General features: G+C 36.1%; 1 protein-coding gene across 5 annotated transcripts in view; it reads left to right on the top strand.

Annotated features, from left to right (window-relative positions):
* The window catches only part of RTTN (rotatin), a 100,503-nt gene extending 83,530 nt beyond the window's left edge, over positions 1–16,973 (top strand). For all 5 annotated transcript variants that reach the window (XM_075416546.1, XM_075416545.1, XM_075416544.1 and 2 more), the window contains 9 exons: positions 2,705–2,810; positions 3,294–3,388; positions 7,167–7,244; positions 8,703–8,829; positions 10,607–10,806; positions 12,729–12,996; positions 14,256–14,359; positions 14,711–14,780; positions 16,520–16,973. In XM_075416546.1, the coding sequence (XP_075272661.1) occupies positions 2,705–2,810; positions 3,294–3,388; positions 7,167–7,244; positions 8,703–8,829; positions 10,607–10,806; positions 12,729–12,996; positions 14,256–14,359; positions 14,711–14,780; positions 16,520–16,602 (1,131 nt within the window). In that variant the 3' untranslated portion in view covers positions 16,603–16,973. The remainder of the gene's footprint in view (positions 1–2,704; positions 2,811–3,293; positions 3,389–7,166; positions 7,245–8,702; positions 8,830–10,606; positions 10,807–12,728; positions 12,997–14,255; positions 14,360–14,710; positions 14,781–16,519) is intronic.
* The last annotated feature ends 845 nt before the right edge of the window (positions 16,974–17,818 follow it).

The following is a 17,818-nucleotide window of genomic DNA, read 5'->3' as shown; positions in this document are numbered from 1 at the left end:
ATTATATGGATTTGATGGGTGGACTGTTTGGTGGATAAGGAATTGGCTGGATGGTCGCAGTCAAAGGGTAGTGGTCAATGGCTCAATATCCGAATGGAGACCAGTGATGAGTGGAGTCCCTCAGGGGTCCGTACTGGGACCGGTGCTGTTCAATATATTTATCAATGACATGGACAGCGACATCGAGTGTACCCTCAGCAAGTTTGCAGATGACACCAAGCTGAGTGGTACAGTCGAGACACCAGAAGGACGGGATGCCATCCAGAGGGACCTGGACAAGCTGGAGAGGTGGGTCTGTGTGAACCTCATGAGGTTCAACAAGGCCAAGTGCAAGGTCCTACACCTGGGTCGGGGTAATCCCCGCTATCAATACAGGCTGGGGGATGAAAGGATCGAGAGCAGCCCTGCTGAGAGGGACTTGGGGGTACTGATAGATGAAAGGCTGGACATGAGCCGGCAATGTGCGCTGGCAGCCCAGAGGGCCAACCGTGTCCTGGGCTGCATCAAGAGAAGCGTGGCCAGCAGGTCGAGAGAGGTGATTCTGCCCCTCTACTCTGCTCTGGTGAGACCTCACCTGGAATACTGCGTTCAGCTCTGGAACCCTCAGCACAAGAAGGACATGGAACTGTTGGAGCAGGTCCAAAGGAGGGCTACAAAAATGATCCGAGGGCTGGAGCACCTCTCCTATGAGGACAGGCTGAGAGAGTTGGGCTTGTTCAGCCTGGAGAAGAGAAGGCTGCGGGGAGACCTGATTGCAGCCTTTCAGTACCTGAAGGGAGCCTATAGGAAAGATGAGGACAATCTTTTTAGTAGAGACAACAGTGACGGGACGAGGGGTAATGGTTTTAAACTGAAACAGGGTAGATTTAGGCTGGATATAAGGAAGAAATTCTTTACAATGAGGGTGGTGAAACACTGGAACAGGTTGCCCAGAGAGGCAGTGGAGGCCCCATCCCTGGAAACATTCAAGACCAGGTTGGACAGGGCTCTGAGCAACCTGATCTAGTTAGTGGTGTCCCTGCTCGCTGCGAGGGGGTTGGACTAGATGACCTCTAGGGGTCCCTTCCGACCCAAAACTTTCTATGATTCTATGATACTTAGTAATAGGAAAATACCCAAGAGACTGACAGGGAAATGTGTTTTTAAATATTAAAATATTCCTAAATACTAAGAAAAAATAAAAACAGGTAGCAACTTAATAGGGCAAAAGCCTTTGAGTGGATAAATCACAAAATCTACATTTTAGGTTATGCAGGATTGAACGAACTTAACTTTTTTTTATTTTCCTGGCTTGCATAAATTAACATCGAGTTTAAACTTTAAGCTTTTTATATTTTTAACTACTCAAACTTCTAAATTCTTTAATTTGAAAAGAAATCACCACCTATCAGTACAGAAAAATAGTGAATTAACTTAGAACATCCTTGTGTAGGTCATAGCTTTGAGATTTCACTTTGGATCTAATACAACCTATATATATATATATATATATATATATATATATATATAACCAATGTAGTCTAAATGTGAAAATTTTTTGTTAGCTGTAAATGCGGAACCCAGTCCATGCTTGGCTGCTTTAATTTGGTATTAGTGGTCCTTATCAATGAGAGTTGTTTGGGTTTTTTTTTTTCCCAAGCTATTTATTTGTTAGTGTTCATCCCTTGACTTTTCAGTCCTGGTTACAGTGAATGCTTCAATAATTTATAACCCTAGAGCATGCATTGATATTTTATTGCATATTGAAAGTTGATAGCTTTCTTAGGCAATTACTAGCTGGAGGACTAAAGCAAATAAAAGGTGATATATGTGATATACGTAGAGGTGTAATCTCTGTGAGGTCCTGTGGCTTGGTACTCCTGAGATTTCTGGATGAAGTATTAGATTTTTCTTAAGATGTTGTATTTTTGGCTAACTTTAAAATATGGGGGTTTTTTCCTACTATGATGCAGCAGCAGTTCTTGTCTTACTATATTCTTCTGATTACAGTGCATACCATTTTCTGTTATATTGGATGTCAGTATTGGAACGATATTTTAGGGAAAATTGCTGGATGGGCAAAGTTATTGAGTGGATAACATATAAAGCACAGACAGCTCCTCATCTTTCAACTATCTTGTTATATGTCTCCAAATAAATATTCCTTTGAAAGCACAGGGATTATGTTATTAGAAATATAGTGACTCTCACAAAAATCAGATAAACTACCACTTTTCTCTGGTTGGAAGAGTATATAAAAAAAATATCCATGTGTCAATGATGTTTTTATTTTAAAGAATTTCACTGATATTTAATGTCTCGTCTTCATCATTGTGTTGAAGGAATGTGAGATTGCACTAAAAGCATGTCAGTGAATTGTCTGCGATAGCAAACCTGAATGTTAGGAAAGGTCTGGAATGCCAGAGTTGGGAATCTAGGCTTTAGAAAGGTAGAGTGTTAAGAAAAAAGTAAGAGAAGTGGGCTTAGGAGCAAAAAAAAACCCAAACAAAAAAAACCCAAAACATTTGAATTAGGAAAAAACAATGAAATATTTCAATGCAGACAGGCTATAAACATGGATGTAGAGAGGGAGAACTCTGGATAGAAATACAGTAATGAATCATCCAAATGAAAATGTAGACTATGACAACATATTTATAGATATGAATACTACTTTTAATATGGTTAATTTTTCATTTTGGTAATGAAAATGCATCATTTGTAGGTCTGTGAAAGAAAATCTTCAAAGGATGTGCTGAAAGAAGTTGCTACGAATGCATTACTGTCTCTGTTAGCTGTCAGTAAAAGTGCCCAGAAATGTGCTTTGGAAGGTGAGCATTTCAAAATTTGTGTTACATGATTCATAAACCCCTCACCTGCTGCTTAGGGAAGAGTTGGGTAAGACAAACGCTATCCCTAACCTCTCTTGAAGCTTCAGTCTTCTAGGCAGCATCGTTGAAGATTTATGAGTTGATATCATCTTCCTCCCAAGTCATCCTCCTCTCTCCATCTTATCAGTCCTTCCTTTCAGCATTTCTCTCACAGGACTCTGCTGCAAGAAGACTCAAATGTAGTCTTGCTTCTTGAGATCATTCAACTAAATGCACTCCATCTCGGAGACTGTTAGTTACTTCCTGATACAAAGAAGATTACAATGTATTATGAACTCAGAGAATTTGGACATCTGCATCCTTAAATCTCTGTTCAGGGAGGGTAACAGTAATCAAGATAATTGGAAGAAAGATGTTTTACATTTCATAAAATATTTTTGATTGTGAAGGAACTCCTAAATGTCAGTATTTTTTGTCTTCCAGTTGACCTGATAGGCAGCTGCATAGAAGACATGAAGCACATTCATGCGCAGCTGAATTTGTATTCCCTAAAGCCTGGGAAAACACAGAAAAAAAAGGTAACTATAAAAAACAAGACTGATGTGATAAGACACTTTCCAGCCCTTTGTTGTTAGTTTTGGTTTTTTTTTTGTTGAGGCGGATACTGTTGGTATCTGTCATTGGTGAGACAGAGTTAATGACAACTTGTAGTGGATCTGGATACTGGGGCTTCAATGATTTTGAGCTTTTACCAACTTGATTATCTCATACACTTACTATCCCACCTAGAGTTCTGTTCACGAGGTCTCAACTTCCTTTACCAACATGGCGATGACTGCTGGTTCAGGAAGGTCAGGCAGAAAATCACATCAGTTCGTGCTTTGCAGCTACTTAGTTACCAGTCTTGGGTGTTACTGGCCAAAGCCCCTGGGCATGCGCTAGTGTTTGTCTTCAGGATCTCCTCCCATGTGCAAGTTTGTTGCTCCAGCCAGGATCTTTGCATTCTTATTTTTGCGCCCGTTTCTTTTTCTGAGACCAATTTTTTTTCAAGTATCCTTCTTTTCACCACCAGCTTTTCTTTCCATAACTCTAAGCTCCTATTTACCTGATCTGAATAATCTATGTATGAAGTACAACACATGATCAGCCTCTGAATTAGTGGTTCTGTCTCAGGTCTTTGCATTAACTGGAGGATTCAGGACTTCCCAGTTTTACTCCAGGTTATCAGAATTAGCAACTAGCCAATTCTGGTTGAAACCAGCAGCTAGCAGGCTTCTGACTGCAAGTTCAAAAGTTCGGTTTCGGACATTCACTCTCGTACACGTTCATCCATTTGTCACCTATCAGTGCTGGCAATTTATGATATTTATTTAGCCTACAACAGTATCTAAGAGTACTGTATTATTTTCAAAGATAGTTGCACGTTCAGCCTTAACTTCCTGGTCCTGTCCAATCCAGCTAATTTTTACCATCTTGTTTCCACAATAATAGTTTTTCTGTTTCTCAGGTTTTCTTTCTTAATGTCTTTCAACCAGTGCTAGCCATTTTTCTTTTTTTGGTTCCCGTATCAGTCAGTTTCCCTCCCACCCTAAAACCAGTTCCAGTCTGCTTGCGCATGTAAGTCATAATCTTTTACTCTCTACATTCTCATATTATCTGGCTTTCAATTCTAATTCTTTTTCTGTCCTCCTGCATATTTGATCTGGACGTCTCTGTCTCTTGTCATTAGACTCAATTGTCCCTGGCTTTAACTGCTCATCAGAGCTTTTGTGTTTAACCTCATACCTGTGGTCCTTCCACTGCCTGTACTCCCGGTTTCTTCCCTTCATTCACAGTTTCTTTGTCTAGGCTTTTTTTTTTAACCTCCCATTCAGTTCCAGACTTTCACATCACCCAGCTCTTCCTTACCACATCTAGACATAGATTATTTCTTACCATCATACAACAGTTTCTTAAGATTTTTGTTGCAATCTGCTTGTTTTCTACCACTTTCATCTAAGAGAATTACTAAAATACGGACAATCATAGAATCATAGAAAGTTTTGGGTCTGAAGGGACCCCTAGAAGTCATCTAGTCCAACCCCCCCGCAGCGAGCAGGGACACCACTAACTAGATCAGGTTGCTCAGAGCCCTGCCCAACCTGGTCTTGAATGTTTCCAGGGATGGGGCCTCCACTACCTCTCTGGGCAACCCGTTCCAGTGTTTCACAACCCTCATTGTAAAGAATTTCTTCCTTATATCCAGCCTAAACCTACCCGGTTTTAGTTTAAAATAACTAAATAATCTCTGCTGTCAAGTTTGATATCTTGTCCACTCCCACATAAAGCAGAAATTGCAGAAAAAACATCCTCCTGCAGGATATTTCTGCATTGTTTGAGCTCAACAGTATTTTTCTCTGAGGCCTTGGCACAAACAGACGTTAGCCTTCATTTGTGAGAGTGTGGAACTGTGTTTTATAACAATGAGCTCTTAAAAGAATTTGAGTTTGACCCTGACATTTGAAGCCTACAATGTTTTTTCTGGATATCTCCTAAACACATTTATTATCCCTTCTTCAAGGAGAGGAGGCTGAAAGGTGCCCTGTCTTGGATATGTCCAGTAACGTTTAAGTCATCTGGTTCTTCATATTTCTTGGGTTGAGAAGGGAGAAGCTGGGGACATTTGCTCCTCTGCTAAATGTAGAAGGAATTTAAAACTGGAAAGAAATTGAAGGAAAGGAGCCTCTGAGAAAGGTCAGAAAGACTGTGTATGATTAATAATTCTTTGAAAGAAATTTGCAGAAGACTTTGTGCCAGATTTCCCTGCTGAGCTGGGAGAGTAGGTTGCTAAATCATAGGTAAGCGTGCTGTTCATCATATGTGGTGCATAACGACAAGCAATCTAGTTTCATGTGACAGAGGCTAAGATGTTGCTTGCATACTCAGATTTAGCTGATAATTCACAAAGATGCCCCTCAGCCAACTTCAAGGCACAACAGTTATCAGAGCTACTTTCCTTTTTCTTTTCTTTTAACTTCTGGGAAAAATGTGTTTGACCTAGCTCCGTTCTCAGGGCAGCTGAAGTATTTTGCCTGATATTCCTTTTCTTTCATAATAATTACTCTGATGCTAACCAAGGGCATGAAAATTATTCACAAATAGCCAAGCTTTCAAAAAATAACCCTCAAAATAATATCTTAGTAAAAGTCAAGATATCCTAAAATAAATAAATAAATAGAAACAGTGCCATCAACATAGTCTATAACTTTTTCAACCTCCTAGAAGTTCACACATTAAGTAGAAGTTGTAGCTTGTGGCTTTTTATAGGATTAGTGCTATTTGTATTTGTTAAAGGAACATTTGTATTTATTGAAGGAACATCTTAGAGTTAGCATTTTATTTAGCTAAAAATGAGACAAACCAGTCATAAAATGCATTTGTAATGATGACTTCTTTTTCATCTACTACGCTTGACTTTCATTAACTTTTTTGAGATAGACTTTTACTTCATCTCTAAATGTCATCAACGGTACATGATATGATTTATAAGCAAACATTGTTGCTTCACCTTGTTTGAGATTAAGCATGAATCCTATTTTATATTTTTGTTCCTTTATGCTTGATAAAACAGAAATAGTCTCCTGTGGTGAACAAGCTTATTGGAATTTGATCAACTTTCAGAAGGGGTTTAGTATGTCAACCTTATAGAAGTTAGGTCAGCTATCTCTAGCCTTTTAGTATCACAGCACTATTGTTGAAGATAGATTTTTTTGTTTACTTGTATACCTGAATCTCAGTATAGTACCTCATTGTCCAAAGGTCTGTGTTTATCTTTGTAATATTGTTACCAGGTTGGAAGCTATTTCCGTTATTAAGGATAGGGAACTAAGACACCAGGAATACAAGGATGGATTGATCTGACCAATTGTAGAGATCTGCAAGACAGAGGTAGTTTATCATTGTTTTTAGCCAAGAAAGAAAAATAATGCTTCTAGAGAGTGATTTGTTTGACTAGTTTTAGATGTCTGCTTTAGGATGGAACAAATAACCAGCAAGTGTTCCCACCCATTCCTCATTAGTTGTAAGAGAAATGAAGCTCTACGTTATGGATATCAGTGCCCCTAGAAATAGTATCTGTGGGTTATAAAGAGTGATGAGGATGACTCCAAGTAACGTGTTATAAATGTCTTTAGTATACGTGTTTAATGCTAGTGGAGATGAATCCTACCTGGTAACAGAAGGAAACTCTGCTGAGGAGATGTGACCCAAACGTTGATGCCTAAGATTTGCACCTCTCCTTTGGAATGTCTTTCCTTGTTGTACAAAATTAATTCTGGTCTTATGTTGAAAATCTTCAAATATTTTTTCTTTGGATAGGAGGATAACATTATCAAGCAATTAAGGTGTTCTATGCAGCTCCTCAGAAACTGCCTCTTTCAAAACGAAGAATGCAAAGTAAGTATTCTTATACTGAAATAATGTGAACACATTCAGTTAGTGAATGAAGATCATAATTTTTTTTCTACTTTGAAACTATTTCCAAGCAGGCTAAATTTAAGCTTGATATTAATGACAAGAAATACTTCAAATTTCATTATTATTCCCACCTCCTAGGAATGTTTCATTCGTGCATTAGGAACTCTATGTTCATATTGAAACATCGTCTCCAAAAGGTTTCAAATGGCTGTCATCATTTATACCCACTTCTGCTTTGCTTAAATCAATAATTCCAATTTTCAAAGCTTATAACGTGAAAAATGGATGTGTAGAAAAGTGTGGGGCAACAAGAAAGGTGCATCAGAGATACACTTCAGATCTAGGAAAGTAGTTTCCTCTCCTTATTCCTCTCTCCTTTTCTCCTTTCCCTTTCTGAAAGACCAGAAAAAACAAACAAACAAACAAACAAAAAAACCCTAAGAAATAATTTGCCGTTTACTTTTCTTTGAGTTAAATTACACTAATCCTGCGTAGCACAATTTTGTTTTCATCTTGATTTTTTCATCATTTTTCTTACTCAGAATCTTGTTTTTGAATTTCTTCTATTCATTTCACATTCTTTGTCTCTTTCCCTGTGCTTTTCAATTTTCTTCTCTACTTCACTTCTTCTGCCTACTTGTTTTTTGTTTTCCATGGAGAAAATACTACGTTACTGTTTTTCATTATTTCTGTATTCTTTCTCTCTGATCGCTACTCTTCCTTTTTCTTATTGCTGATACCTGTCACAAGTTCATTTCCATTTTCTCTTTCACAGTTTAATTTATCTTGTCTTTGTAATAGAACTTGTGCTAGTTTTAGCAAATGCAGTGGTGGAACCACAATATTTCCAGACCTTCCTGTTGAGAGTATGTGTTAGCATCCTTTTTGTATATTAAGCATCATGTAAATTATGGGCCTGAATAAGCCATCTGTTATCCCTAAGGCCCCTATAACTTGGTTGTGCCATAATCTTAGATAAGATTATTATAGAATATTTTTCTTGTTTTGATCAGGGATCTGCAGAGACAGTTGCTTGGAGGAGAGAATGAGGTTGCTGTTGATACCTGAAGTTTTCTATTGTTTTCTCTGTAGAACTACACTATTCTATTTCCATGCTTTCTGAGCTTCAATAATTAGTTTAGTGCGAGTAGAATAAAACTTTAGAATAGGGAGCTCTTGAACAATCATAGTTGGAATGAATAAACCTTTACTTTTGTTTGCATGTGTCTCAGTAGTTAAAAAGTGTATTTGTTTTGACTGGGATAGAGTTAATTTCGTTAGTGTGGCAATGAGAGTGTCAGTTCTCTCCATAGAATCTTTTAAAGCAATTTAATGGGACACACTAAGATAAAAATATGCCTTTCTCACTATGTTTATACTTCATTTTCAAGGTATTTAATAGTATAGTGGTTTAAATTCTTCCTCATGTTCTTGTAGATGGCAGCACTCAAAGCTCATCTTGTTCCTGTTCTGCATTCTCTATGGCCATGGTTTTTAATAGACGATTCCTCGATGCAAATAGCTCTGCATTTGCTTTGTGTCTACACTGCAAACTATCCTGCAGGTATGAGAGTCACTCTGTGATGTAATACATTAATATATTCAACCAAAATAATTAAGACAGAAAAGCATAATAAAGCAAAAAAGTGTTTATTACTCCCATAAGAGGAAAGTATGAAAGCACTGGTCCATCAAAGTCTGTCAAAAGTTTTGTTTTTAATACATTCAAGAGTTGTTCAGATCCTGTTTCAGTCTGTTGGATTTAGCAAAAGTACAATTGTATTAAAGGATTAGATAGCATTTAATTCAAACCATTGTGTTGGAAGGTTACACTGAAAGCCCTGCCAAACTGAGTAGTGCACTGTAGAAATACTGCTGTAGGAGTTCTCTCATAGGAAACAATGTATCCGTACTTCAGCCCTTATTGAGAACTTTCTGATTTTGAAATATTCAATAATCTTATTTAATTCTGTATTAAATTTCTTCCATTTATTTATACATTGGGATCAGTAGCTTATATTTGTGTATTTTTCATAAGGATTCTCATCCTCATTTGAGGAAACCCTTTATTTCTGTTGATGAGCAATTATCCCTATTGCTAGAAATCTGTTCTTTTTTCTAGTATGTATTTGTCTTATTCCACACCCTGGTTATTTACTCAGATAATGATTTGCTAGTGGTTTGAAGAGACATCTAAGTATCTGTTGATTTCTCCCTGTCAGGATCCTGTAAAAGAGTTAACACGGTTAAAATATATTAACTGAACAGTTTCTGAGCTTTTTTACCCTCTTTTGAAGTTAATGTCACCAGACCTTAAATAAGCTTGCAATGCTTCTTTTTCATAAAGACTTTTTTTAATAAGGACTGAAGAAAGATCAAATCTGTATTAGCCAACCACAGGATATAAAATTAAGATGTAATATCCTGTGTTGTACTGGAAATGAAGCTGTACTTCCAATGGTCTTTCTTGTTCCTTAACTCTGAGTGACTCTAGGCTGCATTTTTATTTTCTTTGCTCATAAGGGCAAGTGGGTTTAGATTAATCGTGTTTTTTCCTTTATGTTTAGAATAGTTGGCTTATGAGGTGACCCAAATTTACCTATTCTGAACTGATTAACCACTTCCTCTTAGTGTAGTCAGACAAAGAAATGCATGCAGATGTTTGTAACAGTTAAAAATTGTTTATTTACTCTTGCCATGTAAGAAACTGTTGTTGCAGATGACAAATGCCACTAAATAAAGTACATATGCATATTTATGCACAAACATAATGTTAGAAACTTAGTTGATCTCTGCCACGATATTAATTTGAGCTTGTAGCTCTGTAGCATAGGATTTTTGCATGCTGCTGTGGTACAAGGTGATGACAGATGGAGACCGCTTTTATTTCTCAGAAGAATACTTTAGGAAATTTATTAAATTTCAGATTTATATCTGAATCTTTCAGATGTATAGAGGTCTCTCTCTTTTTCTGAACTAGTTTCAGAGGGTCAGTTCAGTTACTGATGCCAGATAATTGTACAATGCCTTAGATGGAATGTTCCATTTTTTAAGGAGACTTTCTGAGAGGGAGAAATGCCTTCTCTTGAACAGCAGAATCACCTCTTAGATTCTAGAACAATAGGACAGTAGATGCCTAGCCCAGCAAACTGCCACATTCAGGCACATTTCTATTCAAAGCATATCCCATTGCATTCACTGTGGTTCAAAGGAAAAAAATCTCAGTCCTTTCAAATTCCCATCTCAATCTTTGAGCTGTTAAACTGCTCTTTCTGTAGATTTTTTTTTTCTTTTAATGTGTATGTGCATTTCTCGTATGATAAACGTTTCATTTCTTTAAGGTTGTGCTTCACTTTGTTGGGCCAGTGGTGGACAATCATCTCTTCCATCTGCACGAAGTGCAGCTGGCAATTCATTAATGCATAACATCTTGAAACTCACTTCCCAAGTGTCAAACCATAACAGCCCAATTCAGCAGGTGGTCTTTTGTCTTCTTGCTAACCTTGCTCTGTCTCATGACTGTAAAGGCGTGATTCAGAAGGTATGTAAATAGTGTTGTTGATTTTAGCAATGTGATAGATGCATTTTTCTTTTTAACAAACTCTTATATTTCAATTTGGAGTGTCCTGTGATCATATAGAGCTGCTTCTGTGGGCGTCAAAACCATTGTGTCTTCAGTTAGTCACTTAGTTGTTACTGTTCCCTAATTCCAGCATGTAATTCAGTCATATTCATAGTCTGGACAGAAGCAGCACAAGGAACTACACTAATTTTTACTAGAGCTTTTTATAACCGCTCAGTTTCAGTGGAGTATACAATTTTTAATACCCACATATGTAGTAATCATTAGTGGATCATGAAAGTGAGCATACAGTAGAACAAATTGCGTGTGAGTAAACAAGAAATTAAACATTGTATAAATCATTAGGTATACTGTCTGAAACAGTTTTTATAAAAATTACAGTTTTAGAGAAGATATCCTACATGTCAGTAATTGGCTGTCAGGTAGATATCTATTCTTATTGTATAAATGTAAGTAGTGTGTTTTCCTTTTTTAATTTGTATATTGAATGATCCTTACTCTATCAAATGTTCTTTGAATAATCTGTTGCTTTTAAATTTAACTTTGATCGTTTAAATAAATTCAGCACCTTGAGACTAGAAGTCAAACCATGTGGAAAATCAACTATAGTGGTGACGTGATAAAACTAGCTAAGACAATGGAAATTATAAAAACTGTGTTTGTTTTCAGCATCTTTCACAGTAGTGTAGTTATTACAACAATTTCTTTCAATTTATGTTAACAGTGTTCTGTGCTTGGACCTAATTACCTGCTAGAAAAGGCAGGGGGAAATATGACTTTTTTTTTTTTTTGTGGTGCTAATTATGTAAAAGCTGGTCATACAGTTACAAAGTTGCTGATACTCAAACTTTTTGAGAGAAACGAAAAGTTTGAGATCTTTTCTGTGGTAGCTGTTCTGTTCTGTGAATTGTTTTGGCTTTTGCTGTGTTGTGGAGTTTTTGATATCTTTTTGGTCTTGTGAACTAGAGTTTCACGAGTTTCCCTCTAGTGTGATAGTACTTAGTCTTCATTCTTTCTCCTGAGCTCTGCTGTCAGAATTGTAAGCAATGCTGAATTACTAATTAAAAAAAAAAAATTATATTCACATGAAGAAAACCAGTGAGTTTGTATGCTGGATTGTTTGTTTTTGACCACATGCCTGTACGTGTTGTTGAGAGTTAGTGTGGTTGGGAATAATTTAGTCAAAGACTTTCTTCATTGTAAGAATGTTATGTTAGAACATCTCCCTCTCGCAACAGGGAAATAGATTTTCACCTGCTCAGAAACTCCTTAAAGCGGAGGCAAACCCTGAGACTGGGAAGCGGTAGTGTATGCTGTATCAACACACAGATTTCTTTCTTCAAAGCGTACAAAAATACAGGACATTACTATGTCTGTCAGTGAAGGAGGGGGTACTATAGATCCTGATGAGTCGCTTCCAACTCAACATATTCTATGATACCTTTAACATCTGCTAATAACACGAGCAATAATAAATAAGGAATCAAGAATACATTAGGTAAATGGTGCATTGATTTAGTTAAATTGCTTCTAGCTAATTTTTGGGTAGAAATGCAAAGTATAAAGCAAAAGGCTTATGTAGTTGTGGGAATAAGCCTTTAAAGAAATATATTGCATTGGGTCAATTTTTGTGTATCTACACTGCGTAAATTATTACAGAAGAAAATATATTTTACCATATTAACTTTTTAACCAAGAAGTGGATTCCTTTTCCTATGTAATTCTTTCAAAAATCCTTGATTAATAATAGGTTCCCTGGAATATGTAAATGAAACATTGGTACTAGTTTTTGGTCAAGGATGCACATTGGAAGGTCAAACAGCAGTGAACAAACCTTGGAATACTATAAATTCTAACATCGTTTTTCTTCCTTCTGACAGAGTAACTTCCTGCAGAACTTTTTGTCTCTTTCATTACCAAAAGGAAGTCAGAAAAGTCCTGGTAATGTGTCTACTCTTTGGCTAAAGCTGCTACTGAACATATCTTTTGGAGAAGATGGACAGCAGATGATCATGAAGATCAATGGTTTTTTAGACCAGATTGTGGAAATGTGTAAATACAAACACAAGAGCAGCCAACATCTAGCACTTCTCATTCTACATAACATATGTTTTAGTCCAACTAATAAACCAAAGATATTAGCTAATGGTAAGTATCTAAAGAGTATACTAGCTGTTTTACTCTAAGAATATTGTGTCTTCCAAAATACCGTATTTTCATTGCGATTTAGATTACTGACCAAGAACTCAATATTGTTATTTAGAAAAGCATTTTTATAAAAATTATTTTCATAGAAGTGATTATAGAACATATATTTTGGCAGAAAAGCAATTAAAATAAGAATATATAGCGAAAGGAAAAGCAAATAAATAGTTTAAAGAAACCCCAAGATTTATTGCGAGACCAATTGTCTGACTATAGTAACACATCATGAATGAAAGGATTACTGAAGTTTTCTCAAACAGCTAGTGTTTTGAGGGGTGGTTGAAAGATTGCTTGTGTCTGTCCGTTTGAAATAACTTACTTTAGAAATATTTTTTACAATATTTCTACCATGGAAGTTCCTGTCTTTCAGCTGAACAAAGCCTGATTAGCTCCTGCAAGTCACAGATGTTGAGACAAACTATTTTGTGTTCTGTCATGTGCAGAAAACATTTTTGATGACAATAAAGTTGTAACTATAGCATGTATATTTAATGTAACAACATGCACAGAACTTTTTTTCTCAGTTGTTTGTAAAAGGCGTGTTTTTTTCCCCCATTTAATTGCAGAGAGAATGCTCCTGTCTTTTTTGTAAGTTCTCAGCAGGTTTTCCATAGTTTCCATGCTTTTCATTTTTTCCTAAGATTCTGATTTGCTGCTTTAATTAGACATACATTATTCAGTTACATAATCCTTGAGTTTTTATTATGAAGTGAACAAGCAAACTTGAAGAGTCTGGCTAGGAAGTTAAGGCACCTACAGTGGGGTGGCAAATATTTCTCATTGGTTACAAATCACGTACATACTAAGTACTAAGGAGAATAGAAGCATCTTAATTTCCATCCTGATGTGGCTCTAATTGTGGCTACTGGGAGTTATAAAACAGTTTCATGGCTTACTCAGTCCCTATGCATAGCTGATGGCTGTATATAACATGAATGTTTTATTACCAATGGCTTAATTTTTTAGCATTGCTTGGTTTTGTTTTGCTATATGCTTTTTAACACTTCTTTCACTGTAGTCTGCCAATTTCATGAGCATATTTAAATTTAATTAATCTGATAATAAATTTTCTGTAATCCCTCTGCCATACCAATACTTGTCATAGAACTAAATGTACTCCAAGCTTCAAAATATTGAAATGTATAAATATATTTTTGTGCTTTTGATGATATGTAGGTGAGTATTTTTATTTTTCTCATTAGATAAAGCGATTGCAGTACTGTCTGCGTGTTTGGAAAGTGATAGTTGTGCTATTCAGAGAATAGGAGCAGCTTCGCTTTGGGCTTTGCTTCACAACTATCAGAAGGTTAGTATTTGAGAAATACTTGAAAAAGTGATGTTAATTTTATAATGCTGTAAACAATACAGTAACCTTTAAGTAAATAAAAGTAACGTTTACAGCAGCAGTTCAATTTTATTACTTTAATCGCATAACTGCTCAGGCTAGAAAGTTGAACAGCATGGTAAGGAAGCAGTTTGTCCTCTGTGATTTGTGACTGCTTATATAAATGCAATCTGTGTGATGATACAGTCATATGCTAATTCTAAAGTTTCTGCATCTCATATTCTGCTGAATTATTGTTGTTTGCTGTTAAAGTGTGAACATATGGAGAAGAAAGTCAAGTTGTCGTATTTTGTGTGTTTGTGTGCATTACAGGCAAAAGTGACGTTGAAGAATCCATCAGTAAGGAGAAGAATAGACGAGGCTTTTTCTTCAGTGAAGAAAAGTAAGTCTTAGTTCGAACTAATGCCAATTCTGTATTTTTTCATCAGGTAGATCATTCATACGTTTGAATTTATATCATCACAGTAAGTTTTTGTTGTGATACAAGTTTTTGAAAGAATACTTTTGTCTCTAAAATCATGAGTGGTAATATGGTTTACGGTTAGGCATCTTTATAAATACAGATGTAGAAAAATGCCTCTTGGTTAACAAATTACAAATAAGACCTCAGGTAATTGCTAAGGTTAGTTTGTAACAATAGGTTTGGTGCTTGCAGCAAAATGCTTTCTTTGCACAGTACACTTCTGTGTTAATTCTTAAATTTAGTGATAAGAAAAATTGTCCCTTTAGCATTGACTTTAGTGCTCAGCCTCAGTGTGTTCAGCCACAGAGAAGGGATCCAAACAGATCACTGTGCCAGTCTTACAATACTGTACCATAAGCTAGCTGACTTTCTGAAAGCTGGAGTTTTTTGCTCAAGTAACTGAACACAACTGTCATTGGAATAGCTTTTATATGATAGGTTGCTATCTTCAGCTCAAGAGCATTCATTCTGAAAGATGTTCAAACACTGGTCTGTAGCTGGAGCTTCAGTAGCTAATAATGGGTTTATTGGTTGTTATTCACATCAAGATCTTGCAAGAACACGCAAATGTTTCATTTCAAGCCAATGAGTTTTCCTACTGATTTTCGTCGCTCTATAGATGTACTCAGATAGGTTTATCAATTGATGGGGCTTATAATACCGAGTTCTAATAGTATTTTGGACAACAGAATTGCCACAAAATTTCTGTCTACGTTGAACACTTTTTGTCACTATCCTGATAAGGAGGAGATATATCTTTACTAGAACATCTGATTATAATTCTTCCTGTACTGTCACCCAAATCCCTTGATGTTATCAATGTACTGTACTTTCAAACTTATTCTGTGCTAAATCAGTCAATAAAAATACAATAATGCAACATTTCATATACCGATAGTATGTTAATAGATAAGTTTTTATTGTTCTTTGTAGCATAACTGCCACTCATAAAAGACTTTTCGTAATACTTTGGTGAATCAACAAGGTAGAAATACGCAGCTTTTACAGATTAGCACCTTGTAGCTTTGATCTCTATTTATTTGTGTGCTGGTTTAGAACATAAAGTCCTGGACTGGAAGATTAATTTTTAATTCCATAAACATGTAAATATCAAAATATTGAGTATGAAAGATTTTATACAACTGTATTTGTTACAGTTTACAGTCATGTGAAGTTGTCATCTATATTTTCTTGGATTAAAGCTCTCAACTAGCCTACCCTATTAAAGCTTTGATCACTTTGTAGTGATAATTGGGCTAAAATGGTAGATTGTTCTTCTAAGTACAAGTGGGGCAATCTTTCAACACGTCTATTGTTATTTTTAATTTCCTACTTTGTCCTACCCAATGAGAAGTTTTGGCAAGAACAAAGCATGACCTCACTGTAACATAACATAATCAAAAGACAATTTTCACTTTATTTATTACAACTAAGCAGGAGCTTGGAAAGCTGCTAAAAAACCTGGCCTCTTGAAAAAGAAAAGGAAACAAACAGACTTTGCAACATAAAGTGTTGGTACTTGATTTGCTACTTGGAATGTAGAGGTTAAGATGGTAAAATAGCATGAATTCTAGCAAGGCATTTGATGTGATCTTTGAGAAAATCATTTTGTATTAACAATCAACTAGAAGTTCAAATCTTCTTTTTCTTCCTTATAGTTACTCCACCGCCAGAAGAAAATGAGCTACATGCCTACTATTTAAAATGTTTAGAGAGTATAGTGCAGCTTCTTGATTGTTAATGATCATCAGATGACTTCTTATGTTGAAATTGGACAGTTTATTCAGTGGGAGCCTGAAATATGAAGAAAATGCTTCCAATTCATGAATTTGTGGCAGCGGCATGTACGCTATGGAAGAAGTTTATGAAGTGTTTGAGGAAGGAGTTCATCACTTTGAACTAAAGAAGTTGCACTAAATGTGGTTCAGTCTGTACTGTAATCCCAATGGGAAACTAGAATACTGGTACTATGTAAAGTACGTACACAGGAGAAAGAATGTACAGAAGAAAAGGATGTGAAAAATCTGTAATTTTCTTAAATTATGCATTGACATTGTTACTGTAAAGTATTAGAATTGCTGGTTTGGATTGATCTTAATAAATGAGTTTTTAACTGAGATCAGGATTTGTTGTCAGTGTATTGTTATTTATAAAATGTTGCAGGTGTGCACCATGCATACTTAGATTCAAGAACTGGAAATCCTGGCAGTCATGGTGTGTTATACCTATTGCGTATTGCATATAGGTGTGTGTTTTAGTTTTGAAGGGGTTTTGAGTTCAAACTGCTGCATTTTTTTTAAGATGCTAACAACTGAAAAAGAGCTCTCAATTGCTGATATTACAGGTAACAGTGACGTTAACAGTTTGTTCAGGAAATGGTGTATGTGCATCAGTTTCAGTTACATTACCATATCGTAGAAAATCTTTAAGACACAATCTGTTGGTTTCCAATTTATAAATACCTCAAATCTTTTCCTTGAGGAAAAGCACAGTCTGTTATCTAGGTCTGTGTTTTCTTTGAGCTGCTGCTACGTAACTATTGTCAGAAGTTTTTCAGTATTCTGTGTTAAATGAGTTTGAGAGAAAAATACGGTGATGCTTAAGCACGTGACAGTTTTGCTGAACACGATTCTAAAATATCTAACAGCATGTTTAGATATCCAGCACATAAAGTTTTTATGTTAGGGACAGATCAAAGTGAGCAAATAGAAAGCAAAACTTGGGTAATGTCTCTAAAAGACTTGTGGCAAGGCCGTGTCCACCTGTAATTAGTCTCTTCTTCCTAACCAGGTGATTATTTTTCATTGACACAGGGGCTTTTTTGTTTGTTTGTTTGTTTTGTGATGCTTATAAATAATGTGTGACTTGATATTATTCAGCTGACGTAAGTGCGATGCTTATAGTGGCTGGTTTAAATCATTACTAGAAGTGTAGTTATCAGCTAACCACCCACTCCT

This window comes from Opisthocomus hoazin, chromosome 3 (assembly GCF_030867145.1).
Source record: "Opisthocomus hoazin isolate bOpiHoa1 chromosome 3, bOpiHoa1.hap1, whole genome shotgun sequence".
Classification (NCBI taxonomy): Eukaryota; Metazoa; Chordata; class Aves; order Opisthocomiformes; family Opisthocomidae; genus Opisthocomus; species Opisthocomus hoazin.
The sequence above is the reverse complement of the archived record's forward strand: the minus strand, read 5'-3'. Positions and strand labels throughout refer to the sequence as shown.